The 24,487-nt window shown below is 52.1% G+C and overlaps 8 protein-coding genes across 8 annotated transcripts; 2 read left to right on the forward strand and 6 right to left on the reverse strand.

The window, feature by feature from the left end:
• The first annotated feature begins 288 nt into the window (after positions 1–288).
• On the forward strand, positions 289–986 carry BJX68DRAFT_223643 (uncharacterized protein). The gene is made up of 3 exons (XM_071038175.1): positions 289–528; positions 598–719; positions 795–986. Exons 1-3 carry the CDS (start codon positions 442–444, stop codon positions 826–828), a joined length of 243 nt encoding a protein of 80 aa, XP_070906099.1. The 5' UTR covers positions 289–441; the 3' UTR covers positions 829–986.
• Positions 929–1,603, reverse strand: BJX68DRAFT_223644 (uncharacterized protein). The gene has a single exon (XM_071038176.1). The coding sequence runs from the start codon at positions 1,545–1,547 to the stop codon at positions 1,314–1,316; it is 234 nt and encodes a 77-aa protein (XP_070906100.1). The 5' UTR covers positions 1,548–1,603; the 3' UTR covers positions 929–1,313.
• Positions 1,597–3,777, reverse strand: coaT (acetyl-CoA hydrolase ACH1). The gene is made up of 4 exons (XM_071038177.1): positions 3,496–3,777; positions 3,170–3,410; positions 2,148–3,113; positions 1,597–2,085 (listed from the first exon to the last, which is right to left on the reverse strand). Exons 1-4 carry the CDS (start codon positions 3,636–3,638, stop codon positions 1,858–1,860), a joined length of 1,578 nt encoding a protein of 525 aa, XP_070906101.1. The 5' UTR covers positions 3,639–3,777; the 3' UTR covers positions 1,597–1,857.
• Positions 3,778–4,905: 1,128 nt separating this feature from the next.
• On the reverse strand, positions 4,906–10,301 carry BJX68DRAFT_260808 (transcriptional regulator SIN3; the record flags this gene model as incomplete). Its single annotated transcript, XM_071043987.1, has 9 exons — positions 4,906–5,514; positions 5,563–6,801; positions 6,849–7,709; positions 7,896–8,375; positions 8,431–9,133; positions 9,182–9,282; positions 9,335–9,987; positions 10,063–10,127; positions 10,207–10,301. The coding sequence occupies 9 exons, from the start codon at positions 10,299–10,301 to the stop codon at positions 4,906–4,908; spliced, it is 4,806 nt and encodes a 1,601-aa protein (XP_070906102.1).
• Positions 10,302–11,071: 770 nt separating this feature from the next.
• Positions 11,072–14,218, reverse strand: BJX68DRAFT_223655 (protein phosphatase 2A regulatory subunit CDC55). Its single transcript, XM_071038178.1, has 6 exons — positions 13,483–14,218; positions 13,275–13,315; positions 13,115–13,212; positions 12,410–13,055; positions 11,768–12,333; positions 11,072–11,685 (listed from the first exon to the last, which is right to left on the reverse strand). The coding sequence occupies exons 1-6, from the start codon at positions 13,524–13,526 to the stop codon at positions 11,662–11,664; spliced, it is 1,419 nt and encodes a 472-aa protein (XP_070906103.1). The 5' UTR covers positions 13,527–14,218; the 3' UTR covers positions 11,072–11,661.
• Positions 14,219–14,318: 100 nt separating this feature from the next.
• Positions 14,319–15,999, forward strand: BJX68DRAFT_223656 (uncharacterized protein). Its single transcript, XM_071038179.1, has one exon. It carries the CDS (start codon positions 14,857–14,859, stop codon positions 15,898–15,900), a length of 1,044 nt encoding a protein of 347 aa, XP_070906104.1. The 5' UTR covers positions 14,319–14,856; the 3' UTR covers positions 15,901–15,999.
• A 584-nt stretch (positions 16,000–16,583) lies between these two features.
• On the reverse strand, positions 16,584–18,743 carry osm1 (putative fumarate reductase Osm1; the record flags this gene model as incomplete). Its single annotated transcript, XM_071043988.1, has 5 exons — positions 16,584–16,681; positions 16,737–18,187; positions 18,239–18,476; positions 18,576–18,644; positions 18,710–18,743. The coding sequence occupies 5 exons, from the start codon at positions 18,741–18,743 to the stop codon at positions 16,584–16,586; spliced, it is 1,890 nt and encodes a 629-aa protein (XP_070906105.1).
• A 1,150-nt stretch (positions 18,744–19,893) lies between these two features.
• On the reverse strand, positions 19,894–22,949 carry BJX68DRAFT_274014 (WD40/YVTN/BNR-like repeat-containing protein). The gene has a single exon (XM_071047579.1). It carries the CDS (start codon positions 22,818–22,820, stop codon positions 20,412–20,414), a length of 2,409 nt encoding a protein of 802 aa, XP_070906106.1. The 5' UTR covers positions 22,821–22,949; the 3' UTR covers positions 19,894–20,411.
• Between the last annotated feature and the right edge of the window lie 1,538 nt (positions 22,950–24,487).

Genomic DNA, 24,487 nt, shown 5'->3' on the forward strand with positions numbered 1-24,487 from the left:
TGCCTAAATTGCAGGTTAGTTTTTCGATCCACCTCATTGGACAATCCACTAAGCCATTCGGTAGTCAGCCCGACGCGAACACGCCCGCAGTCTCAGGCCACGCTTTGTTCACACTATGGGCGAGCGGTAATTCCTTGCAGTCGACTTATCCGTGGTCTTGCGAGGGTGCGTGAGGTGATGTGAGGTGATTCGGAATCGAGGCTTTCCAGGTATTGTTTCTGGGTTTGGGGATGGGGATGGAGTGGTATAAAGATGGTTCAGGGGTAGGGGTGTCCCTGGTCTTTTCTTCTGTGTTGCATACATACAGTCAAACAATCGAGAAGACAAGAGAAGAGAAGTTGAGCATTGCTTAACTTGGCACTACACCATCAACTACCCCGATCACCTACCTACCATCGAAAAGACTATCCCAGTCAATCCACCCACGCCAAATCAAGCACAATGACAAACTCATCAACAACAACGACCACCCGCCCCAACGACTTCGGCTCTGACCTCTGGGTTCGCAAGGGCACGGTTGAGAAACGCGTACGTTCTTCCCTTTCTCTCATGCTCTTTCCACTCTATCTCCAGTCGCTAACCATCCTGTTCGTATAGCACCCAACAGCCGGCCGCGGCCTATTCGCCGGTCTTCAAGATCAGAAGCACTACCACGTCGACTCAGGCTGGGCGAAGCGCGATTACGAGGCTCCAGGGTTGTTTGCTACATTGTTTAACCGGTCAGTTACTCCTTAACTTGTCCTTTATCTGTTCGGATGCTAGGTTTCTCTGATGCTGACCGTCTGGCTCTGTAGGATATTCGGTGGCAGTTATCGGCCTCCTCAGTAACCGTCAAAGCAAGGTGCATATAGAATGAGGGGAGGAATAATGGAATATTGGAGTATACATAATGTGGCATGATTGTTTCTTGAACTCTTGTCTTTTGTTTTGTTGTTCTCCAAGCAATTGTATTTGATAGCATATTAGCAAAGCACGCATTGATACTATCTCTCTATCTATCTACCTTCCCCATTCAGCCCTACTAGTCGTTTTACTAAAATCACTCACCACATTTCAGTCACATCTCAGTACACATCACGCCGCGATTATGCGGACTAGAAGTCATATCGGTAGGCACTCTGGCCTCCATCTCCTCTCCTCCCGATAGCGAACGAGGAGAGAATATCCCACCCATAAAAAACTCAAGTAAAACTGTCCAACGCCATCTTTACATACCTGATCCTCTATACACAGTTATAACCGTAATCTCCGCAAACCCATTAGTATAAACTATTTTCGGAACAGCAGGACTCTACCCTAAGTGATGACACTCTCTACCAGGAAACCATTTCCGAATGACCGTAGCCGACGACGGCTGGTTCGCCGATTCTGAAAATCTCGGATCTGGGGACTCGGGTATGCAGGGTTCGGGGTTTTGGAGTGGGCTGCGGGATATGGAATGGTTTGGATAGGTGGCGGCACTCGGGTTGGTGGTGGAGTGATGTATGATTCGAGGCTAGGGTAGATCTAGATGTTAGATTTACTCTCAAAATCATGTTGCAGAGCATAGTAGATGGTAGAGATATTAATCCATCGGTTACTGGCTCTCGGTGTGCGGTCTTGGTTCTCAAAGGTATAGTCCGTAGATTAAGTTGTATAAGTGCAGAACTCATATTGCGGGATCTCAAGTAGTATTTGTTGTTCAATGTTCATTACTGTATAGATCAAGAGCACAAGCACTCCATTCGCCAACCCGGGCCAAACAAACCAAATTCCAAAAGACGTCTTCCACACCTAGCTAGGTAGATCTAGCATCCAGTTATCTAACATCTAGTATAGCATAACATATAACCACTCCAGCGCACATCAGGATCGAATCTACTCCCAGCTGTCGATCTTCATCGTGCCCTTCTCCTGCAGGTTCTGGTGCATCTTGAACGCCTGGAAGAGCAGGTGCGGCTCATGGCCCATGCCCTTCTTCAGGCACTCGAATTCGGCGCGGTCAAAGTAGTCCTGCAGGATGGGCGTGTAGTCGGGGTGCGAGCACTTCTTGATGATTTCGCGGGCGCGCTCGCGGGGGGAGAGGCCGCGGACATCGGCAAGACCCTGAGATTTGTTAGTGTCTCTGTTCTTACGTGCGATGGATGGTAAGTGAAAGGCGAACGTACCTGCTCTGTGACAACGACGTCGAGATCGTGCTCCGTCTGGTCAATGTGTGTGCAGAAGGGAACGATGCAGCTGACACCGGTGGGATCCGTCTTCGAGGGACGCGTGCTAGGCGTGTGCATGATACTGTACTTGGAGTTACGGAGGAAGTCGGCGGAGCCACCGAGTCCGTTGAGCATGCGGGAGCCCATGACACAAGTGCTGTTCGCGTGCGCGTAGATATCCACTTCGACGGGCGTGTTCATTCCAATGCAGCCCAGGCGGCGGATGATCTCAGGGCTGTTGGAGACCTGCTGCGAGCGCAGGAGGAGCTTTCCAGCGTAGCGCTCCCAGTTATCGTAGAACCGCTTGAATCCATCAGGAGAGAAGCGGATGGAGGTCGCTGTCGCGAAATCAAGGTTTCCGCTGTCGAACAGGTCGAGGAAGGAATCCTGCAAAACCTCAGTCCACACCTTGAGGTTTGTGAAATCAGCACCGCCCTTGCTCAAGCCGCCAATGACGGCGTTGGCAATGTTACCGATGCCGGATTGGATGGGGAGGAGGTTCTGCGGGAGGCGGCCGCGAGTGACTTCGTGCTTGAGGAATTCAATTAGGTTTGAGGCGATGGCTTGCGAGCCCGCGTCCTCAGGGGCGTTGGGCTGCGTTTGGTCGGGGTAGTCGGATTCGACAATGGCGATGACCTTCTCAGGGTCGACGGGAATGTGAGGGGTTCCGATGCGGTCCTCAGGTTGCATGATGAGGTAGGGCTTCCGGCGGGGAGGGACATCGCACATGGTGATGTCGTGCAAACCCTCGAACGAGGGGCTAGCGGTGTTGACTTCAATGATGATCTTATCCGCCATCTGCACAAGCTCTGGAGAGGCACCGACAGATGCTCCTGGGATGATTCCTCCGTCCTCTGTGATAGCGGACGCCTCGATAACAGCGACGTCAATTCTGTTGTTCGGCCTGTCTCTTGTGTACCAGCCCTGCACTGGTCAGCTACACCAATCTGACGTTCTTTTCTTTCAAATAGGAAACTCACATAAGTAAGATCGGCCGGAAACATGCTCAGATGCTTATCGAAGAACTTAATATTGCCATTGTTGATGCCCTTGGCAATCTCCTTGCCGACCTGGTGAGGGCTTCGACGCTCAATCATGTTCAATCGCGCCCAGCGGTTCTCCGTCTCTGCGCCGGACGACGCGCCGACAAAGAGTGTATATTTCAACTTGCCCTCGAGGCCGTTCTTCTCGACGTGATCTGCCAGAGCCGTGGGGACTTTTCTGCGCAGCGCAAAAGATTCGAATTAGCTAAGACGTCCACGGTACGATTGAAGCAATTGGACTCGATTTAGCTGCAAAAACATACTTGGGATATCCAACACCTGTGAAACCGGACCAGCCGATGTATGCGCCATGAGGAAAATGATCAAGGAGGTCTTCGGCCTTGGCCAGGCGATTGAGGTACGAGGGCCGTCGCACACGGCTTCGAAGGAGGGCGGAAACCGACATTGTGTGGGGGAGGATGGAGAGAGGGGGAGCGAGAAAAGGGGAATGGAAGGAGGGAGAGAGAAAGAGGGAGGAATAAACACAAGGAGAGGAGTGGAGAGTTTCGAGATGAAATAATTCTTCGGTGGGTGGGAAGACCGGATGGGGGAGCTCCCAGATAGAAATACCCAGAGAATAGTACGGTGCCGCCACCCCCGTGTGGAGAGAGCTCAGATATTTTACATGGTCATCTGTTATTACTTACTACTCAATTACTCAGGGAACGTCTCAGCGTAATAGGCTATGGATTCGCAGGATTGGACGGCGCAAAAGTGGTCGATTAGTAGTAACAGTCAGCATGATGATACCAGTACAGCAGCTCATCTGGTGCACATATTTTAAGCTCAAAATAACACTTCCCAACGCCGATTTTTCCGAATAAATTGAGATACCATCTCCTGATACTTGTAACCTACTTCATTCTCCTGAAATGATCATGCAATTGAGCAGCGGCATCCCGCTGAGTGCGATTCTTAAATTCGACACTTTTTTAGATGGTTTGACGTCACCTCGGCCCTTTCTCGGCGTCCTGATGACAGCCACTCAACGTCACCTTCACGAACTCTCAATAGTGGAAATGAAGAAGGAACATGGATAGCTCAAAATAAGAGAGTACTCTTAAGACTGAGTCTTATACAGCCCACTGCCCAATGACTCACTTACAAGTGCTACTGTGTGTTGCTATCAATCCTGGTCTCAGGGTCTCGGAATCCCGAGAGTTCGCCGGGTGTGGCCCAGACTCGCCATAGTCTCGGGCTGTATCGGTTATCGCGCTCGGCCACACGGAGCTCCCCACGCCCGGTTCTTCGGCTCCCAGGTTCACGGAGAAAAGGCAAGGACGGACATCTTGTCCGAATCGGTGAATGACAACCAAGTCTGTTCAATGCTAACCCCTATTTAGAGTACACGTGGAGTAGAAACACAAAAGCAACCCTCTACACCAGCCCAAGAAACAAGGACCATATAGCAGTAAAACCCAGTCAAGTCATACATCCCGAGGCCAAGCGCTGATCGTGCCATAAAATAGATACAGTGCTGCCAAAATGAAACCATCACGAAGCAGATAATAAGAGAACAAGCGCATAATCAATGGACACGAATTGAATGTAGATTTTCACCAAAGCACCCCATAGCGATACAATAGCCACCTAGATCACCAACGAAATTCTTTCAAGTCGCCCAAAAGCAAGAAGCCCACACTCGAACCGCATTAGAAAGGATAATTAGATGCTCACGTATCCCGGGTTTCGGAAGCTTTCTCCGCGTCGGGCATGTCGACGTCGTCTTTGTTGCTGTGCTTGTCTGAAGCGGAGCCGGCCGCAGCACTGGCTTCACGATCAGAGCCGGGGCCCTTGATCCAGGTCCGGTAGTCCTGGTTCTTCTCGTCGACCTGATCTTTGCTGAGCCCATGGGCCCAGCTCGGATTGTTGACAAACTTTTCGGTGAATCTATCGCGCCGCCTCTCCTTGACGGCAGCCTCGTCCTTGGCAAAGTTGTCGGCTGACTCCTCAGGAGGAGACGGCCGCCACCACCAATCGTTGCTGCTTGGCTCGTAGAGAATGTGGTAGCTGTTGGCGCAAATGCGGATAATAAGCCCGTCCTGGTGCACAAGCGGGCGGTAGTAGCGGTTGTATTCCTCTTCCTGCTCAAGCTTGGCTGGAAGGTTCCGTTTGAGGAAAGGCATGCGCATCTGGGAGAACGGGACGCCTTCGGTGGGGTCACGCATTGTGTAGGCTGACACATAGTACGACCAGCGTGCTTCTTGGCTCAACTCCTCGTTCTCCAATGTAGCATCTTCGGGGGTTAATAGCTGGACCGTTGTTCTCTGGTTGGTCGAGTACTGAACACATGTTAGACAAGACCGTCGTCGATGATTAGGTAGACTTACGTAGGTGATACGGTAGATATCACCGTCCTTGATCAATCTTTCAACCTGTTTGCGGTACTGGATCTCCTGGTTATGCGTCGTCTCCTCCTTGTCACGCTCTTTGAAGAAAAGATTGATAATATCTGAGCTTCGGTCCTTTGAATCGCCGTTGAAGATTGCACCAGCGAATTTGGCAATGCCTGTGAACATCTTCTCCAGGTTGTAGAGTTGATACCCAGACCGCAGATAGTAGCGGCGAAGGGTTTCCTCCAGATGGGTCGTTTCCAAGTCTCCTTTGATGACCTCTTCGCACATCCGGACTACCTGTTGGTATAAATTGGCCTTCGGGTCACAGTCGTAGAAGAAGTCGGTGGGAACTTTGTCAATAAGGCCGAGCTCTTGGGCTGGCTTCCCAACAAGCGCGCGACGAACATCTTCATGGGCATCCTTCTCGTGCAACTTGATGCGAAGAAGACGCGAGTACAGAATCTCGAAGGTGCGGAAGAAGCAGTAGATGTTTAGGTTGGCGTACAGGTGGTGGGCCTTCTTCTCATATGTCTCGTTCAAGTTATACTCGCGCTGCTGGTTGAAGTTTCCCTGTCCAGGGTGCTCCATCCACTTCAACTCTGCAACATCAAAAGTCTCCGTTGGATCGGGAATTGGGGTAGACGGGACAAGAACAGCATCGGGGGTACCGGCGCGGCTGGTGGGAGCACTGCTCTCTTTGTCAGACCGGCTTGCTTTTTCGCTCCGGCGCTCTAGGACGTCGCGCAGAAGATCGATCCTCTTGTTTGTAAGACCCCTTCGGCTCCGTGGCGTGGCTGCGTCAACATCCGGCATGCTTTCATCGTCACCTTCATCAACGGGCGAGGCCCCGGCAGATAGCTCGTTCATGTATACATGGAATGTATCGCGATCCATGCCGAAAAATAGCGGAATAAAGTCTTTGATGAACAACATAACCTTTTGTGGATCGGCACCGAAACCGGCCGAGTTGCGATCAATAAACGTCAATAGCAGATGCGTCGCGTCGATGAGCACCGCTCGGTCGCTAAATGTGTATTCAAACTGGTGCTTGGGGACTTGGAATCCGCTCTTGCGAAGATTCCTACTCTCCTCAAACTTGCTTTGAATCTCTGTCTGAATATGCTTAGCCACGAAGAGCTTCTTGTCGGTGCCCTTGCTGGCGATTGCTTGGTGGTCAAGACTGCGCCAGTATGCCTTTTGCATCTGCTCGCGCCAAATCTTGTCCCATTCGCGCTGTGATGTATTAGCTGCATCCTGCCAAAAACTGGGAAATTTCTTACCTGACTAGCTTTCCATTCCTCGCACTTCTGTTTCAGACGGAACAGGACAACTGGCAGGACATGGCAAGGTCGGTCAAACATCTCCTTGATGATCTTCTCTCCACGTTGTCTATCGTATATCTTCTTAATGACGCGCTGGTAGATTGCTTCACTTTGACCGCCGAGGCCGGGGGGAAGTTTGAAAGCATTCCTCTCTGGCTCCGACATGACGACAAACTGTTGAACGATGGGCTCTATAAGCTGAATTGTGCGGTTGCAAGCTTCGATGTGGTGGTCATAATCATGTCTATCTTCTTCGATACGGTGTAGAGCGTCCTCGTACTGATTCTTCCGGTGAGCGACGAAACCAGAATCCTCCGACGCCCACGTGGGATGAGACGCCCACTCGTCGTTCAACACGCTGCGACATAGCTGATCGCGGCCGCTGCAGGGCTTCTGACGCTCGCGCTTGGGAAGCAGCCGGTAGCTCGGACCCAGGGAGCGACAATGTGAAAGGTTGACAACTCCAGCATCTTGCTTGGGCTTGAGCTCAATTATCTTATCCTCCGGCTCTTCAACGTGCATGAATCGCTTGAACCAAGCCATGAGCTCGGGATTGGATCCAATGTACCCGGCGGCTCGTTTCACTAGGACGTGTCGGTCAATCAGATCGGTCGAATATAGGTTGCACAACTTGAGGAATTCGCTGAATGTTTGCTTATTGCCAATGTATTTCTTAACACGGTCGAAAAACGCGAACTCTTCTTGAGTTGGAGTCAGGGAGAAAGTCGGCTGAATAGGCTCAGGAAGCGCGGGGACGAGAGTAGGCGAAACGATCGGCGCATCTCCCTGCGATGGCTTGGTATGGTGAACTTTCGCTCTCTGCATTTTATTAGCCATATTCTTGAAAACATCCTCAACAGTTATGATGGGGTATTCATGCGAATGAGACCACGAAGAAGACGTAGTGTTACTGTGGTTGCAGTGCACCCGCCACAGTGGCTCAAAGAAACAAAAGCAAAGACGCCTCTAATTGAGCAAATTTCAGGAATGATAAACCGGACTAACCTTATTGGCGCTACCTGCTTGAATGGCTTGTCCTCGGCCTGCTTGGGAATCGATCATGCGTGCGGCGTCAAGCCCTCCAGTAGGGCCGCCTGACGGTCCAAGTGAAGACGGAGCACCGGGTCCATTTCGACGTTTCTTACCATCCTTCGCAGAGTCCTTGACATTGAACTGACCCAGGGGTGGCATCTTGACGTCGCGATTTGGCGTCTGCGAAGCGAGGGACCCGGAGGCGAAACCAGGGTCTCCGCGCAAATTACTCATAGGTGCATTCTCCTCCGCCGCACGTGCAGCGGCTTGTTGCTTTGCGTGAGCTGCAGACTCAGGGAGAAACTGCTTGAAATCCTCCAGCAGATCTGGAGCTGAATTAAAGAGTTGTGTGACCTGCGTGTACACGTCACCAATCGGCTTAGATTCGCGTTGATATGTTTGGAGTATCTCGAGGAACTGCTTATAGATCTCCGGTCGGCTCGCAAAACGATTCTACAAGTATTCGGTTAGTGTCCAAAGGCCTTAGCGATAAAGAATGCCCACCAACCTTTATCTTATTCACATAGCTTATAGCGTGGTTGAACTCCACGGGTCCGCGCTTATTCAGGTCGGCTTGCGACCCCTGCAGCATATTCGATCCAACTCCGGCCAAGCTGTTCATAGGTTGGGTCAAGCTAGCTGCTCCAGGGGCTGCAGAAACTCCCAGTAACGAAGCTCGCCCTAGACCAGCTGATGCGGCGGATGCAGCGCCTTGGAGTTGCGACACACCGCGCTGGTCCTGTTGATGAGCCATCGCGGAGGCCGCAGCCGCGGCTTGTTGGTCTTGCTGACCTGGATAGTCGTAATGGGCATCTTGTGGGTGACTCTGTCCACCTTGCTGCCCGAACATCCCGGCACCTAGCATACGGGATCCGGGAGAATAAGACCCTGCCAGGCTACCCTGTGCCTGTTGAGGCTGCGGCTGTTGTTGCCAGCCTGGGCGAGAGTGTTCATAGTAGTCAGAACGACCATGAGGGCCAAGGCCAGAAGACGGGGGTATATCACTCGGAGCATCTAACGCGTGTCGAGTACGGCCCATGCTAAGGGTATTTGTACCGGAGGGGGTAGTCACTCGGATGGCGTCTGGATTATCTTCCGTCCCACACTCGATTCGATAGCCCGGCGGAAGGAAGGTATTGAAGCCTTGAATGAGAGCGGGATGACCATTGAAGAGATTTGAAACTCGTTGAATGACCCCGGGTGTGTCGATGCTGGTACAAATCAGCACCAAGACGGTTGACTTTAGAATGAATACTCACGCTTGACTCTTGAAGTCTTTCATAATATCAAGAAATCGGTTGTAGACATCGGGCTGATCAACAAACCGAACCTTGACTTGATCCAAATATGAAAGTGCATCCTATCAGATCGTCAGCTCCAAAATCTCCCACAAAGGTATTCCCTTCACACACATTTAAAATGGGCTGCTGGCCCTGAGCGAGAGCTGCAACATTCCCGGGAATTGCAGGGCCAGGCCCGTTGAATGCCATCAGTGGTTGACCTGGCGGCCCAGCGGGATGTTGCATGTACGACCTCGGAGTGCCGTCACCGTGTTGCATTTGAGGGCCGTAAATCCCACCGGGCCCATTTGAGGCCTGCATAGCACCCTGAGGGCCGCTCGGCGGGTTTGCGCCTAAACTGGACAAAATTCCTCCAGGGCCATGGATGGTGCTCGGAACTTTTGACGCCACCGGCTGGTGTAAGGTGATGGACCCAGTATGACTTTGAACAGGTTGATGGTGCTGATCCCGCTGGCGCTCAATCTCACGCTCTCGCTCTCGCTCGCGTTCTCTGTGTTCTCTGTGCACCAATTCTTCACGTTGTCTTTCCATCAGCGATTCTCGTTCTCTTGGGCCTTGCTCGCGTTCTTGGTTGATTGACTGAGGTGAAGGATGCTGCATGGCCTGCCCAATACCTGGCAATGAATGACCACCGCCGTGTGAGGGTGTCGGGGCATGTTGACTAAACGAAGGCGGCTGGTGTGGACCGCCGCCATGGGTCTGGCTCAACTCCGCTAACCCCGGTAGAGAGTGCCCGCCGGATTGATTGGCCGGGTGATAAGGTCCTATTACACGCACACGTATCAGTCTTTTGTAAGCTCAGGAGCATCAATGTTTGGTTGGAAGGGGGTACTGCTAACCGCCGGGAGGAGGGAGGACTGGCCCTGATGGCTGCGAGGGACCCTGCTGGGGGGTAGGATTTTGACTAGAAAGCGAGAAGCAAAATTAGTCCATGCCACTCTTGAGGATCCGTGCAAGATATAGGATAGCTCTTTTTCACGTACCCAAACGAGCCCAAAGGGCGAGGTTGATTCATTTGATCCATGGCAGGGTGCGACGGGGGGCCGCCTGGGTGCCAGTTATCACTCCCCGAGTTCATGATCTGATGGCAACGAGGAGACCGTAGATCACTTTGGAATTAGTCGGCTGCTTCTGAAGCACTCAGACAAGAAGAGTCACGGTAGAAAAGAAAGAAGAAGCTGTTGACAACCCCAATTCAAGCTGGAGGCTTCTTAATCCTTTTCGCACGGGTCAGTTTCTCTTCCCACCCATTTCACAGAAACATCACTGGATTTGAAGTCTGCGAGGAGCAGAAAGAACAAAATCCAGGTCTTGAGACTAGCAGGGAATGACACAGGAAGATTTTAGACAGACGGAAAAGGAGGAGTAAGTCAAACCACGCCAACAAGCAGCAGACCTAGTTAGCGACGATGGTTTGCGCGCGACCGATCACGGATGGTCTCCAGAGAGAAGGCGGAGAGAGATTGGCCACGCTAAGCCTGTTCCAGCGCTAGTTTCTTCCGCCGGAGTCGAAGTTTTTCCGAGTCTTCAATTACCGCAATGACGTCGCATCAAAATCATCGGCTCACCTGTTGACGGTTGTACTATGGAGGATCAGGACGATGATCGGACTAGTCCGGGGAGTATCTGTGACGCTCATCAGATGTCGTACCTTACAGAAAAGCCACAGACTGACTGACACGAAGAGATCTACAAAAATCAAAGGAGCCTACTAGCGACAAAGTGATTCAAACCAATCATGTTTCGCCGTCCTCTGATAGAACTGGAGCCTGAGGCTCCCAACTTGATGGTTTCGGTGCGCGGACTTACCCGACAGTGTATATCGTCGCTCACAACAATAAATGGGTCTGAAAACTCACATATATTCATTATCTACTCGAGTAACGCTAAGTTGGACACCAATACCAATTCAGTCCGAGCCATTCGAGATGAAATCTTTCTCTAATCGCAGCCATTCCACTCGTCCGTCCACTGCGACAGAATGTCGTGGGCTGAGCAACTTGGCTTCCGATGCGATACATGTACTGCAGCAGTATGAACAAAGGCAGTGAATACAGGCGTAAAGTCAGAGAGCGGGGGTTAGAGACATTCTGTGTTCGCAGTGTGCGTGGTCTCCTTCTATGAGAACTTCCGTAGAACGCCGCCCCTACCCCCCTCAAGAAATCATCAAAATCGCCAAAGTCTGCCCAGGAAGTGATAGTAAAATGAGAACAGTATCTCAATGTCTGTAGATAGTCATAGCGCTAGAAAACGACCTGCGGACGGACGTCACCAGACTTCAACGAAAGAGGAAACGGGGCAGGAAACAAAATCAAGTTCGGAATAGGAGCGGCGACCTTGCGAATCGATGTACATTTCCTTCGTCTCGATCTTGGCGTTCAGTGCCGTCGAGACGTCGATGCGTCCGATCACTGCGGTAATGAATCGTCGAGCCACGCTTAGAGTGCGGAGAAGACAAAGAGCTAGAGGATTCGGCCATGTTAGCTTGTGTACCATAGGCAGGGATATAGTAGGGGATGGGAGGGGAGATAGTGTGGTACTAACGTTGTTTGTGGCAGCAATAGCTATGCTGTCCTCGAACGGATGCCAACTCATATGCAATATCTTCTTGTTGAAATCGATTTGGTCTGCGTCGGTCTCCTTCTTCATGCGGCTACCAGGACCAGCGGGGCTGCCTGATCTGGAGTTGCTCTTCTTTCCGTTGGCACCCTTGTTCATCGGCGTTGGCACGCCAACCTTCTTCGCCTTGAAGGCAGACTTGTCGGCCTGCAGTACAATCTCCGTCTCCTTGGCCGGATCGGTGGGGTAAATCATGAAGTTGTTGTTGTAACTTCCAGTCATCACATTCTCCGCATCGCCAGAGAAAACCACCTCGAATTTATCAAATATGCTGTCGTTCTCATATGTGTCGCATAGGCGGGGTCGGAGATGTTCGTGGATGGGAATTGTCTTCAATGGTTGTCGCTCCATGTTCACGTCCCAGATCTTGACAGTCAAGTAATCTCTTGATACAATATACCGGCCATCGTGAGAAAACCTTACGTCTGATATCGAGGATATAATTTCGGAGAAGAAGGAACGAGAAGAGGCATCTTCCTCTTGTTCGAAGACTGCATTGGAGGTTGAGATGTGTTAGCTGATGAGTCCATAATAAGTATAGGGAGCAAAGGAAGTGAAATCTTGTACCTTTGTGGTGCTGATCGCAAAGCGCTCGCTGCCGCATGTCCGCAAGCTTAATGGTGCCCTTCGAGCTAGCGTACATGAACCAATTGCAGCTTGTTGGGTGGAATTCGGCAGCTGTGATTACCTCCGTAAGTTCCTCCATGTTTGCTGGTTTAATATCGACGATGTTGAAGCTTTGGTCTTGAATGTTCAGGTTCCACAAATTGATTCGTAGATCGTCACTGCTGATGAAAGTCTCTCCATCACTGTTTACGGAGATGCTGTTGATGTGGTATGCATGAGCGTTGGCGTATGTGCGCCGGGGTACAGCGGCGACAACAGTATCGTGATGTGTCATTCGTGGAAGTTTCAAAGCTGAAGAATCTTTGAATGACACACGGGGAGCCCTGGGTGCCCCCCCTCCACCAATGCCGCCAGGAGTAAGCTCACTCGAGAGATTGTTCTCCGCGACGACCTTCAAGGACTTGTCAAACACCTTCCAAAGCTTGATTGTTTTGTCATTGGTTGAAAGCAGGAAATGCGATGCGTTCTGCCGGCGACACCATTTGATCTTGTTGATTTTTTCTTCAATCTCCAGAGATTTGAGGTAGTCGAACTCGGGCTCGTGTGACTGGAACTCGGTGTGGAATTTGTATTCGCATGTTTTTTTCTGCCCAAGAAGTCAGCGCCAACTGACCCCGGAAAGCACTTCTGAAAAGGCATCGTTACCGTCTCGTTTCTTTCAAATAGCACCACTCTTCCGCCCTTGTCTCCTGTTGCGAGGTAGTTTCCAGTATGGTCAAACTCAACGGTTGAGATAATATCGGCTGCGGAAAAAGGTGCACGTTAGGACTCATATAGGCAAGCTAATACGGAGAGATAGTAGTACCTTCGGTAATGTCTTCCACGTCACCTTTATCGCCGAAGCATCTAAAGTACGCGAGTTAGACTTTTGCCTGGTCGAAAATGACTGTAGCACGCGAGCAGACAGACAAGACGAGAAAGAAAGTGGCAAATGCCTATCCTCCAAGGCACTGAACTCTAAAGCGAATTGTGGAGGGCGGGAGCGAATTCGGGCGACCAGGGCTGAAACTCACTGTGTAAACTTCCAGGTGGGTGTACCTGGATCCCTGTCCACCATTTTCTTTTGATAACGGCCCTTGGTTGGGACGTGTGCTGACAATCAGACAAGCAAAACTCTCAAAATCCAGAGGTTTGGATCTTGAAAGAGGGGAGTATAAGCGGGGTCCGTGGGACTGAAAGACGATATCCGGGTCGCTAGGTATTGGATATGTAGCTCGTGAACGGCAATATGGGCGACGTAGTTGTACGGAGTCGATACCGAAAGGACGATTAATTCCGATATAGAAAGAGGCTCCGAGATGGGATAAGGAGGGATCAAAGAGCCCGAGTCGGGCAAGTCGGGAGGGACACGGAAGGTGGGAGGTGAGGTGAGGTCGCAACGTCAAACAGGGCCAAAACAAGGCTGATCAGTTAGTTGCAGGCTGGGGGAGACAAATGATTGACAGCCTGGGCTGACAAGAGCAGAAGAGGGGAAGGTATCGGTGAGATATATTTTTTTTTTCTTCTTCTCTGCACCCCTTCGTTCTTGAGGATGGGCGGGCGATGGCGAGGATTAATTCGCGGTGAAAGAGAAGAACAAGCAGCGACAACAACCACCACAGGCCACAGCAACAGACGAGCGTATCTGTTGATGAGCAGAACGAATGTGGGAGTTGAGCAGGGTTGGAGGGGGGAAGTGGATGATGACGGGGTTGTTGGATTGAGGTGAGGCGGTTTGGAAAGACCCGTTGTGGTGGTGGTCGTGGTGGGGAGAAGGTCGTAGTCTCGAAGCAGTTGGCTGTGGCTGCCCGTACACCCAACCGTCAGAGTGGGCGCTGACATCAACCATCTTCGTCACTCACCACTGCAGCAACACGCTACCCAGTAGTCTATTGAGCCCTGCGGATGCTCTACTATTGTTGTTGGCGTCCTTTAATCATCAACCGCAGAAATGTCCTTAAATTAGGATCGCAAATAGATTTCTTTCATGCTCGCTGTTTCCGCTTCCATCCACACAAAGGAAGGATCATCAACCCCCGACCGACACATGTATACAGTCCCCATGTTACTATGACCGGCACGCGTATACTTGGCTCCTCTCATCTTACTCCTTGACCATAATCTTCCTGGCAACGTGGTATATCAAAGAGTTCCGTCAATATGTGACCGGCCTGAGACTCTTCACATGCTCTCTCTACCTTTCCTACTCGTTCCGACTCCTCTAGCCCGAACCGTGACGGTCGCCAAAGCTGTCGGCGAGGGATACTTACTATATCCGGCTTTACCTTTGACAAGTTGCATTTTTCCTGCCAGTCCCCAAGCTCCGTTTGAAGGATCCTAGCTCTGCCGCTCTTCCACAGCTTCCTCCACTACCGAGAGAGCCGACCTAACCCCCGCCTTCGCTCACCATGCCCGATCACCAGAAGCGGGGTAATTCTGACGATAACAACCCCCCAGCAACACACCCTAAACCAGGAAATGAGGAGAACACACCAGCGGCGTCCGACCATGATGGCGCACATACTGAATCGCTAGCCTCACGTATCCAGAAATCAGCTTCCGGCCTCGCGAGAAATGCTTTTCTCTCCTCTGCTCCCACCGGGGATGCCGCGCAGCTCTTGTCCGACGGTAGCAAGGCTACGCCATCCTCGTCGTCGTCCTCTGCCCTAGCAGCTGCAGCGCAATACAGAGAGACTTCTGGCCCTGCTTCCTCGTCCTCACGAGATCAGTCTGGTCAAGGGTACTCGGAAACATTTAGATCCTCCGCCACGACTCAGCCCGGAGGCTTCGAACTCCCTGGGCTTTCGGAAAAAGAATTTCAATCTACATACGGCGAGGATTTTACAAATGTACTAAATGATACCAGCAAAGGGAAGGGCAAAGGTAAGGAAACGATCAATGCCTCCTCCACAGCAGACCACTACCTCGACCCAACACCAACCCTCCTACCAACCGACGGCGACGCGGTAGTCTCGCTCCTCACAGACACAAATTTCGACCCAGAATTCCCTCCATCCGCCGATGAGCCCCCAGAATACGTCGAGACGGAACTCCAATCGTCTCAACTCACCCCAGATGAGATCAAGATGATCGAGTCCTTCCGACGGCAACTACCTCTGGAGCTGCAAGCGCAACAAAATCCAGGCTCGTCTACCCAGCTGAGCTCGCTCAGTCTCGTCCCAGACATCGGCTCGTTTTTAGAGACCATCCCTACGTCGAATGCAACTACAAGCCATGCAACATCCCTCCGAGATGAGGTCCTGACTAGCTTGCCCGGCGCTGCCGATTGGATTGCTGTGGAGGAGAAATACCATGATGAGGTCTGGGGATACCTACAGCCCACGCTTGAGGCTGCGGCCAAGGAGATAGAATCGCGCAAGGAGTCGGCAAGCACCGAGGACGGGCCTGCAGTCCGGCGATTGAAGATGATATTGAAGCACATGCAGCATTGATCTTGCGGCTAGCCTATATCAGCGCGAGTCGGTGTTTTGTAAATATAGCTCAAATCTATAACTATATGGAGCAATTTGCAATGTATATTTGGACTAGGGCTTCAACTACGACCTAATAATAGTTCAAACCCTGTCAAACAATGGGCCTATTGACTCGGCACCAGTTGGGTGGAACATTAGTGACTTTCACCACACCCTGCAGGTCGGCCGGTTCTTCCCATCCACCTTGGCGGCGCGCGTGCCGGGATACCCTCGGCGAAGTTGAGGGAATCAAAATCAGACTATGTGCTTATTCGGAATGTCGTGAGTAAACTACTATAGTAAGACGTGAAAGAATCTGATACAGGAAAAGTAGAAACTGGTTGTCGAATCAGGCCGTCGGGCTCTTGTTACAAGGAGCAGCGGACATCATGCCAGTCCCCAGCTGGCCATCGTCTTCGCACTCCTAGATAGGAAGCGCACTTGGCCTTCCATACTCCTTTGCAGAGTGATTTACGAATCTATTTCAAGAGAGCAAAAGGGTGCGTGATGTAATCGAATGTAGATTGTATCTTACAAACAAGAATAATAGAAAGCTAGTATCATGACAAAAGATCCAAGACGTAACAGAGTAAAAAAAAGGGTATGCCTCCAGAGGCAATTGTACGGTTTTCTCTTTTTTTATATGCCCAATCTATTCATGCTTAATACTCAAGGCTGGGAGTTTGACCCTTTACACGGCCGATAACGATGTGAGGAGCATATTTGGGAATGACTTCGTCGTCGTGGAGCATCTCGAATTCTAGACAGTTGTCAACATCAATTTCTTGCGTGGTAATAGAATTATTGCGGCTTACCTTCTGTGGCATCACGCCCCATGAAGTTGAACAGGGCGTTGGCGCCACCGGGGTGCTCATCCAACCAGTTGGTTACGTCGAGGATGATGCCCTTGACGACGATCCACAAGTCATCCTTCTTGTTGTGCTTGGCGACTTCCTCCATCGAGTACTCGGTCTCAGGGATGGTGAACTTGGCTGGCTTAGTCGCGGGCTTTGATGTCTCAGCAGTAGCAGCATCAGTGGGGGTAGCCTCTGTGGAGGCAGCGGGGGTTATAGTACCGGTCGAGGCCTGTGCACCGCCGGCGCCAGCGCCGTTCCACTCAACAGAGATCTTGCCGGGGGTAGAGGGGTCGATGTGCAGAGAGATCTGGCCGAGACGCTGCTGAGCAGGAGAAGCGCTACCAGCGACGAGCTGCTTAAAGAGATACTCGCTAGCACTGTCACCAGCCACACGGCCATAGACAACACAGCCAAGCAGAGACGAACCACCAAGACGGTTAGCACCGTGAACACCACCCGCAAGCTCACCACAGGCGTAGAGACCGTCGAAAGGCTTCTTCTCGGAGTTGAGGACCTCGGCGCGGTCGTTGATCTCAATACCACCCATAGTGAAGTGCAGCACCGGCTCCATGACGGCAACGTGGAAGGTGTCATCGATGCTGAAGGGGAGGTTGTGGAAGAAGCGCTTGTTCCAGGGGTCCTTCTTCTTGCCATCGGCAATATCGTTGTAGTCATCAAAAGTCTTCTTCAGAGCAGCCTCGCCGCAGCCAATCTCCTTGGCAAGCTCCTTGCCAGTGATCTTCTTCATCAAACCACGACCAGAGTAGTGGCGAGTGTGGAAGTCGAGGACGTTGGAGGCCTTGCTGTTAAGGATCAGGCGGATCGGCCACTTGCCCTTCTCCTTCTCCTTCCACATTTGGCCAGAGACATAGTCACGGTGGCCGAGCTCATCAGAGAAACGCTCACCGTCGGAGTTGAGCAGGAGACCACCCTCACCACGAAGAGCCTCAGCGGCAAGGAACTTGAACTTGGCGGTGGGGTCCTTGGGGTCAACAAGACCAGTGGGGTGGACCTGAACCTTGTCCATATCGATGCCGTTGGCGCCAATGGCCATCAGCATCTTCTGTCCGTCACCAGTGGCGTGAGTACCATTGGTGCTAGACAGACCGAAAGTGTCGGGACGGTGCTCCTTGAGGAGGGAAGTGTCACCGAAATCGGCAGCATAACCACCAGTGGCAAGGACCACAACACCGTCGGCAGTCCTGGACTGGCCATCCACCTCATATGTGACACCGGTAGCAGTGTTGCCGACCTTGTTGACGGAGGTAACGCGGGCCTTCTTGACAATCTGAACACGGTCGGGCTCGGCCTCGGCAAGCTCTTCTAAGCGCTGCATGAGAGCGTATGTGATGGCCATACCGGGGAACTTGGCATCGTGACCACGGTGGGTTCGGGGCTGGGAGTGGCCACTTCGGGAGTCAGCGCGACCAAGAAACTTCAGGTACCAAATGGAGACTTACCCGAGACGAGAAACGAGGGTGAGATCGAGGTTGAAGACGTCTTGCAGCCACTCGACGGCAGCAGCGGACTTGTATGTGAGGACTTTGATGAGATCGGGACGAGCCTTGTCTCTGGCAGATTTCAAGGTGTCATCGTAGAACTGCTTGACGCTGTCTTGGATGCCGAGATCGATCTGTGTGCGGGTGAGAGCACCGTTGATACCGGAGGTGGCCTTTGTGGAGTTGCCACCAAAGAAGGCTGGAGAAGGTTAGCCTCGGTTGGTCGCAGCTGGCATGGATATCCCTTGAAAGCCAGAGAACTCGCGCAACGCGGGTCATGGGCAATTCAGCGACATACCTTGCTTGTCAAGGACAAGAACGTTTCCACCGTTAAGGTAGACGGTGTGGGCGGCACTGAGACCGGACACTGGACAGCGAGCAATTGATCAGCGAATGCGGGGGATATCTGGGGAACAAAGGGAAGCGACTCACATCCACCACCGACGACAATTACTCTTGGGGCCATGATGTAGAATATGTGAAGAAAAGGAGGGATAAGATGGGGGAATGAGGAAAAGAGAGAGGTGGAAGAGTGAGGAAGGAGGAAGGACCGAGGGCGCAGAAGATCTTAAGAGCAGAAAGCGTTCAGAAGCCGACGGGGGAGAAAGTCGCTTTTTCGGCCGAGGCTCACAGACGGTCTCTTACGGTACGGCCTACAGTCTCCGACCGAGCGCAACAACTCCTTACTACGGAAGGTGCTGCTGAAGGTTCTATCATGGATTATTCAGTGTCTGGCCATTTTACTTTATTATTCCCGTTTAATGGGCGTTTCTACTTCTTTTCCCCATGTTTTCGCGGGAGACTGGTCTAAAGTATGGGGAAGCCGCGGAAGCTGGACTGGGACTGAACCTGGGGAGAAGTGGACTGGCCTTAGTAAAGAGCTTTCCCCGGTTGCTGGTTTGTCCATCTGCCTTCAGCAGGTCCATTGCCATCGATAATCCCATGAGCCCTCTATTCACGCTCGATCCACAATTCGACCACTGCGAGTATCAAACTTCACATGCCCACGATCCATTGGACGACTCTCCCTCTCAGCAAGGTCATCCGGTGCCGTTTGATGACATCGTCAACTTTCACATGCCAGCAGTTGCCTCATAGCGACCTCAGGCCTGTCGCCCTCTCCCTCCTCTCTTACTAAGAGCAGATTTCAGCTAATAATCTCAATCGCTTTCATTGGAGCAGATCTGCTAAGACTCCTCAATACTTCTGGCTCTGTCTGCTTTTTTGGGGAACTTCCCGCCACGGGTGCTCAGATCACACATCAGCGTCGACCGGTTTGTTCGACAAGTACCGAGCGGCCTAAGACGGGGCAATTAGAGGTGCATATTTCATAAGGCAGAATGCCGCTCACTTACCCTCAATCTCCCCTGAGCTTTCGTTGTCGGTCGCTTCAGTACCAATCGAGTAATACCTCGGACCGAGTCTCATGCTCCCTGCCTGGGCCTGCAAAGCAACGGCACAACGCCATGCCGCACCATTCCGCGAGCAATCTCAAGTCCTACATTGTTAGCTTGCTTTCAGTTCATTATTGTTTTCTCCTGAGTTCGCGCACTATCGAAGAGCACAACAGTCGGCGATTGATCACGTGCTGTCGGCCACTCTCGCCATGACGTCTGTCAAGATCAAACACCGAGGATCACCTGATATTCTCACTCAAACTTGGAAAATTCAATTGCCGATTGTCCTGAACAAAAAGCACGAAAGAATTTTTGTCGTCGGTGAGAAAGTGTGCTAGGCTCCTGGAGGTGGCCACCATTTCTCAAGCGTCGGAGACCAACCCGAGCATTCCCTGTCATACGTCTGGGCTCTGATGCTCGGTGGTCTTTTCCCCGAGGTCTCTTCACTTCGATCGGGAGATTCACCGAAAGACGAAGATCGGCTTTATGCCGGACATCAGTCTCTCTTATGGTCGGTCTAAGCTCTACCGGAGAACTGTCAGATACTTAGAAATGTTATCTTAAACCACTATCTACTGGAGTGGCCGAGGCCTATGTCTATCTGCTCGTTCGCCTCCTCTCGGCCCATTTCAATGCAATGGCAGAAAAGAGGCCGAGATCCTCTGTATGACAGTGGCTCAAAGCTTGACCACCCGTGAAAGATTCACCGAGAAGCGAAACATTGCGCCAAAGCCCACTCAACTGCGCTTCTCGATATCGGCGTACACAATACCCCGACCGCCGGTACCCAAATAAACCCGTCCATACACACGAGGGTCGCCCTGGATCATCCCAACCCCACCATACTGATGGTCCTCGTCATTGACGCGTGCCCATGTTCTGCCATTATCATCGGATCGATAAACTCCATCCTTGCTTAGCGGGCCATGAGTCGCAGCCGTTCCAACGATGAATAGCGCTGGCGTGGACGAACGACGCGCACCAGCCCCGATTGTCAAATGTCTTGCGGTTACACCACGGCCTGTGGCTTTCGTCCATCTCCTGCCGAAATTGCGCGTATGATAAATACCCAGGTCTCCAAGGGCGAGCCAAACCTCGCCTGCTCTGTTGAAGTTTGCAATCGGCATTGCCCCCGGGTAGGTCGGCAATCCGACATCTTTGCTTTTGAAAGAGGTGTATGATGCGCCGCCGTCCCTACTCAGATACCAGTTGCTGTCGGTGAAAGCGTAGAATGTTTTGGGCTGTACTCTGTCGGCACTGATGTTGGGTGTCTGTACATTCAGGCCAGTAGGGGAAACCCAGGTCTTTCCGAGGTTGGTTGTGGCGTACGGGCCAGACTCGTTCGTGCGCGGGGTGATGGCCTGTAACGTCGGCCAGTACGTTGTCATGGCAGAAGACCACACAATATGTTTTCCCGAAGCATCAATGGCAATAGTCCCAGGGTTCGGTGTGCCAACCTCGATACCCGGGATGCAGGTGGCGAACTTTGTCCAGGTGTCGCCGCCGTCGTTAGAGTGCGCAGCGAGTCCGCAACCGTCGGTGTAATTGTGCCCACAGGGACCAGCTCGGATTATCGTCTTTGGCCTTTGGCCAGCCCAGTCGAGGGCGTTCAAGTTTGAAAACACTGGGAGATCAAACATTGGCTGCGGAACGTCGAGATCGCCGTACCGATATCCATTAATGTCGCCTAGCCCTGTCAGCAGGTGCGAAGGTCCACCATTTGGACTGGCCATTGCCAGTGCTACTGATTCCTCGATGCCCTCAGCTTGGATATACCAGTCAGGAGACTGGTTCGTGTCAACACGCGACAAGCTGTCCGTAGCCCAGATGGTAGCTCCAGTGCCATAGAGGAGATGGTCCGAGTTACTCGGGTCGATGAGAACCGCCGTCATCCACCATCCAAATTTTGTCAGTCCACGAACCGGAGAAGGAGCGCCATATCCGCCCCATTGAGGGCCCCAGTTGAAGCTCAACCAAGGGACCGCTGTGCCATCCTTGAACGCAGCGTCCTCAATCGGATGACCCCAGTATCCGCTCGAGCCCGACGGTGTCGAGAGCTGAGTCACGTCCTTCCAAGATCTACCCCCGTCATGGGAGAGGTAGACGCTGTCCAGAGCCGGGCCAGGATCACGGTCCAAAGACACCACAACGAGCGTCTCGGGGTCCTCTGCATCCACGCTAAGCCCACAGAATCCTCCAGCAGGGAAGGTCTGATTAGCAAACGGCGCCGGATACGAATTCTCCTTGCCCGGTGTGATATTCCTCCACTCGCTCGACGAAGTATTGTAAACATACACTCCGCCATACGTAGCCCCATATGGGCCCGGTGCATCAGCGTATGTCACATACAACGCTCCATTGCTCGCCAACACACCCTTCATCGGCTGAGGCCCGGAGCTCTGAGGTTGCGCCTCGTCAGGGAAAACCAACACATCCTCATCCCAGTCCAGCGGCTGCCCAGGGACCTGCTCCCAACTCTCCCCAGAATCCCTCGTAACATAAACGCCTCCGGGTACCCCAACACCCACATAAACAGTGCCTTCGGCCTTCTGATCAAAAATCACCCAGTAAATCCCCACCCCATTCACTGCAGCATCCGGGAAACCTGTGATATTCTCCCAGGTCTTCGCCCCATCAAAGCTCCTCATCAACCCAGCCAACCGCGTCCCCATCCACACCTCCCCACTCTGAAACGGATTAACAGCCAGCCTCTCCCCATTATTCCTCCCCAACTCATTCGCCCCCATCGCAAACGGCGCCTCATACACCTCAAAGCTCTCCCCGCGGTCCTTCGACACAAAAAACGCCCCATTCCCAGCACTCAAGTAGCGCCCCTGCGCAAGATACAGCACATCGGGATCATTCGGATCGAGTGCAATACTCTCCGTCCCGAGCAGATTCTCGTCGGCACCGGATATAAAATCGTTAAGCGGGATCCATTTCTGCGCCCGGGCGTCCCAGCGGTATGTGCCGCCGATGTCAGTGCGCGTGTAGAGCAGGTCTTTTTCCGTTGGGTGGCCGATTATCCCTGTGATGTAGCCGCCGCCGGAGACTGCGACGGGGGAGAAGTTGTAGTCGTAGCTGATTGTTTTGCTTAGGGCGAGGGTTGCGCTTGTTAGGGCGAGGAGCAAAGCGCGGGGCTTCATTTTGAGTGGGCCGGAGGGCTAGAGAGGGGCCCTTGCTTGTCCTGATACTCTTGTCCCTCTGAGGCTGCTACTGTGTAGTAGTCGTAGCTTCGTGAGATCTGAGCTTGGGGTCAATTGTTATGTATAGCGTTTCGATGTCCATTATCGATGCGGGATACGGGCCGTGTCGCCTTTACTGAACCTAGTACTAACTGTCTTTGCGGAAATATCTCTCGTAGTACCCTTAGTAGACTCCCTCGGAAAAGAGCTGTATCTGGGGAAGTGCAGCGAGTCATATCATTATTGGTGGTAAATATCCAGCACTAAATACGACGGCCCCGTTTCGCCCCGCAAAATAGGATAAAGGGCTCGGATAAAAGGCATGGAAAATATAGGCGAATCAGATTATCGGAGGTGATGCAGTTATTGTGTAGAGGCTAAATGTGCTTGACGTGACCAAGTTATTGCGACTAACTAGTAACTAACAATATCTATCTGACGAGTACATTCCAGTGCGACGGCCTTTTCCGGGTGCCTACAACTAAACCAACGACCTCAAAGAGCCGAGATTCGATTCAAGGAGCTCAAAGTTCAGAGGTTCCGAATCAGCAGCCTGTCCATCCGCCCCATAGCTGGTGAGAAGCACCTCTATTGCCTTCTCCTCCCGCGAAATCGCCAAGTGCAACGGAGTCTGGCCAGAACGGTCTGCTATATCAACAGCCGCCCCTCTTTCCAGAAGTAACCTGACAATTGAAAGCCTGCCTGCCAGAATTGCACAGTGTATCGAGGTATAACCTTGGACGTCAGCAGCATTGATGTCGGCGTCATAATCGAGCAAAGATGCAACAAGCTGGTGGTTTCCAAGGTACGCCGCAATGTGCAACGCGGTCTTGCCCTTCAGATCAATCGCGTGTATATTCGCCCCATTGAGCAGGAGGAACTCAGCCATGGGCACCGTATGATTAGAGCATATTTCCTTCCGGTAGGAGCGGGCGACCAGATGCAACGCATATTGATCCCCTGGCCACACGCAGTGAATAAAATCATGAAAGTGATGGCGATGGTCCAGTCTGCAAAAGCCACCGGATCTTCTTTGTTTCCTGCTCAAGAACCCTTTTGATTCATTGATCTCTTTGTGATGGATATAGAGGAACCGCACCACCTCTGTGTGGCCTCGTTGCATGGCTTCGTAGAACATCCTGGTCCCGAGGTTTGCTGGGATTTGCGTTGGTCTCGGTGCCTCTAAGAGTAAGTATGAAGCAACGTTCAGATGTGGCTCCGCGATGACTTGTCTAAAAGCAGTCCACCTCATATCCCTGGCCTGCAACCTTCCGACCTGGTCTAACCGCATATAATCTGCATCATGAACCATCAAAAGCTTCAAAATCTCAAGATGACCTTTCTGAGCCGCGTTGAACAGTGGAAACCCGAAGGCCCCGCTCTTGGATAGATTTTCTTCGTTGGGAAGGCGACCTATACCCCTAGGGTCCACACCTTCCTCTAAGAGCATCTCCGTGGCCTCTTTATTATCGATATCGACCGCAACGCGAAGGGCCGAGATGGCAGCGATGTCTGCCTCGGGCGTTAGCGGGCGGTGTTCCCAAAGAAGCTTTAATCCAGGCATGTCTCGTTCCTTTATAGCCGTAACCGTAAGGGGTTCTCCGCCTCGCCAGTTGTCGCCAGCTGCT

Source organism: Aspergillus pseudodeflectus (genome assembly GCF_044049435.1).
Source record: "Aspergillus pseudodeflectus strain CBS 756.74 chromosome Unknown BJX68scaffold_1, whole genome shotgun sequence".
Lineage (NCBI taxonomy): Eukaryota > Fungi > Ascomycota > Eurotiomycetes > Eurotiales > Aspergillaceae > Aspergillus > Aspergillus pseudodeflectus.

Coding starts and splice junctions, on each gene's coding strand:
- BJX68DRAFT_223656 (XM_071038179.1), top strand. CDS start 14,857: ATGCCCGATCACCAGAAGCGGGGTAATTCTGACGATAACAACCCCCCA.
- coaT (XM_071038177.1), bottom strand. CDS start 3,638: ATGTCGGTTTCCGCCCTCCTTCGAAGCCGTGTGCGACGGCCCTCGTAC. Junction 3,411..3,495: donor ACAGGTGTTGGATATCCCAA/GTATGTTTTTGC, acceptor TGCGCTGCGCAG/AAAAGTCCCCACGGCTCTGG. Junction 2,086..2,147: donor ACGTCGTTGTCACAGAGCAG/GTACGTTCGCCT, acceptor AACAAATCTCAG/GGTCTTGCCGATGTCCGCGG.
- BJX68DRAFT_223643 (XM_071038175.1), top strand. CDS start 442: ATGACAAACTCATCAACAACAACGACCACCCGCCCCAACGACTTCGGC. Junction 529..597: donor AGGGCACGGTTGAGAAACGC/GTACGTTCTTCC, acceptor CTGTTCGTATAG/CACCCAACAGCCGGCCGCGG. Junction 720..794: donor TTTGCTACATTGTTTAACCG/GTCAGTTACTCC, acceptor CTGGCTCTGTAG/GATATTCGGTGGCAGTTATC.
- BJX68DRAFT_223644 (XM_071038176.1), bottom strand. CDS start 1,547: ATGCTCTGCAACATGATTTTGAGAGTAAATCTAACATCTAGATCTACC.
- BJX68DRAFT_223655 (XM_071038178.1), bottom strand. CDS start 13,526: ATGGTGGACAGGGATCCAGGTACACCCACCTGGAAGTTTACACA. Junction 13,213..13,274: donor CGTGGAAGACATTACCGAAG/GTACTACTATCT, acceptor CTTTTTCCGCAG/CCGATATTATCTCAACCGTT. Junction 13,056..13,114: donor TATTTGAAAGAAACGAGACG/GTAACGATGCCT, acceptor CTTCTTGGGCAG/AAAAAAACATGCGAATACAA.
- BJX68DRAFT_274014 (XM_071047579.1), bottom strand. CDS start 22,820: ATGAAGCCCCGCGCTTTGCTCCTCGCCCTAACAAGCGCAACCCTCGCC.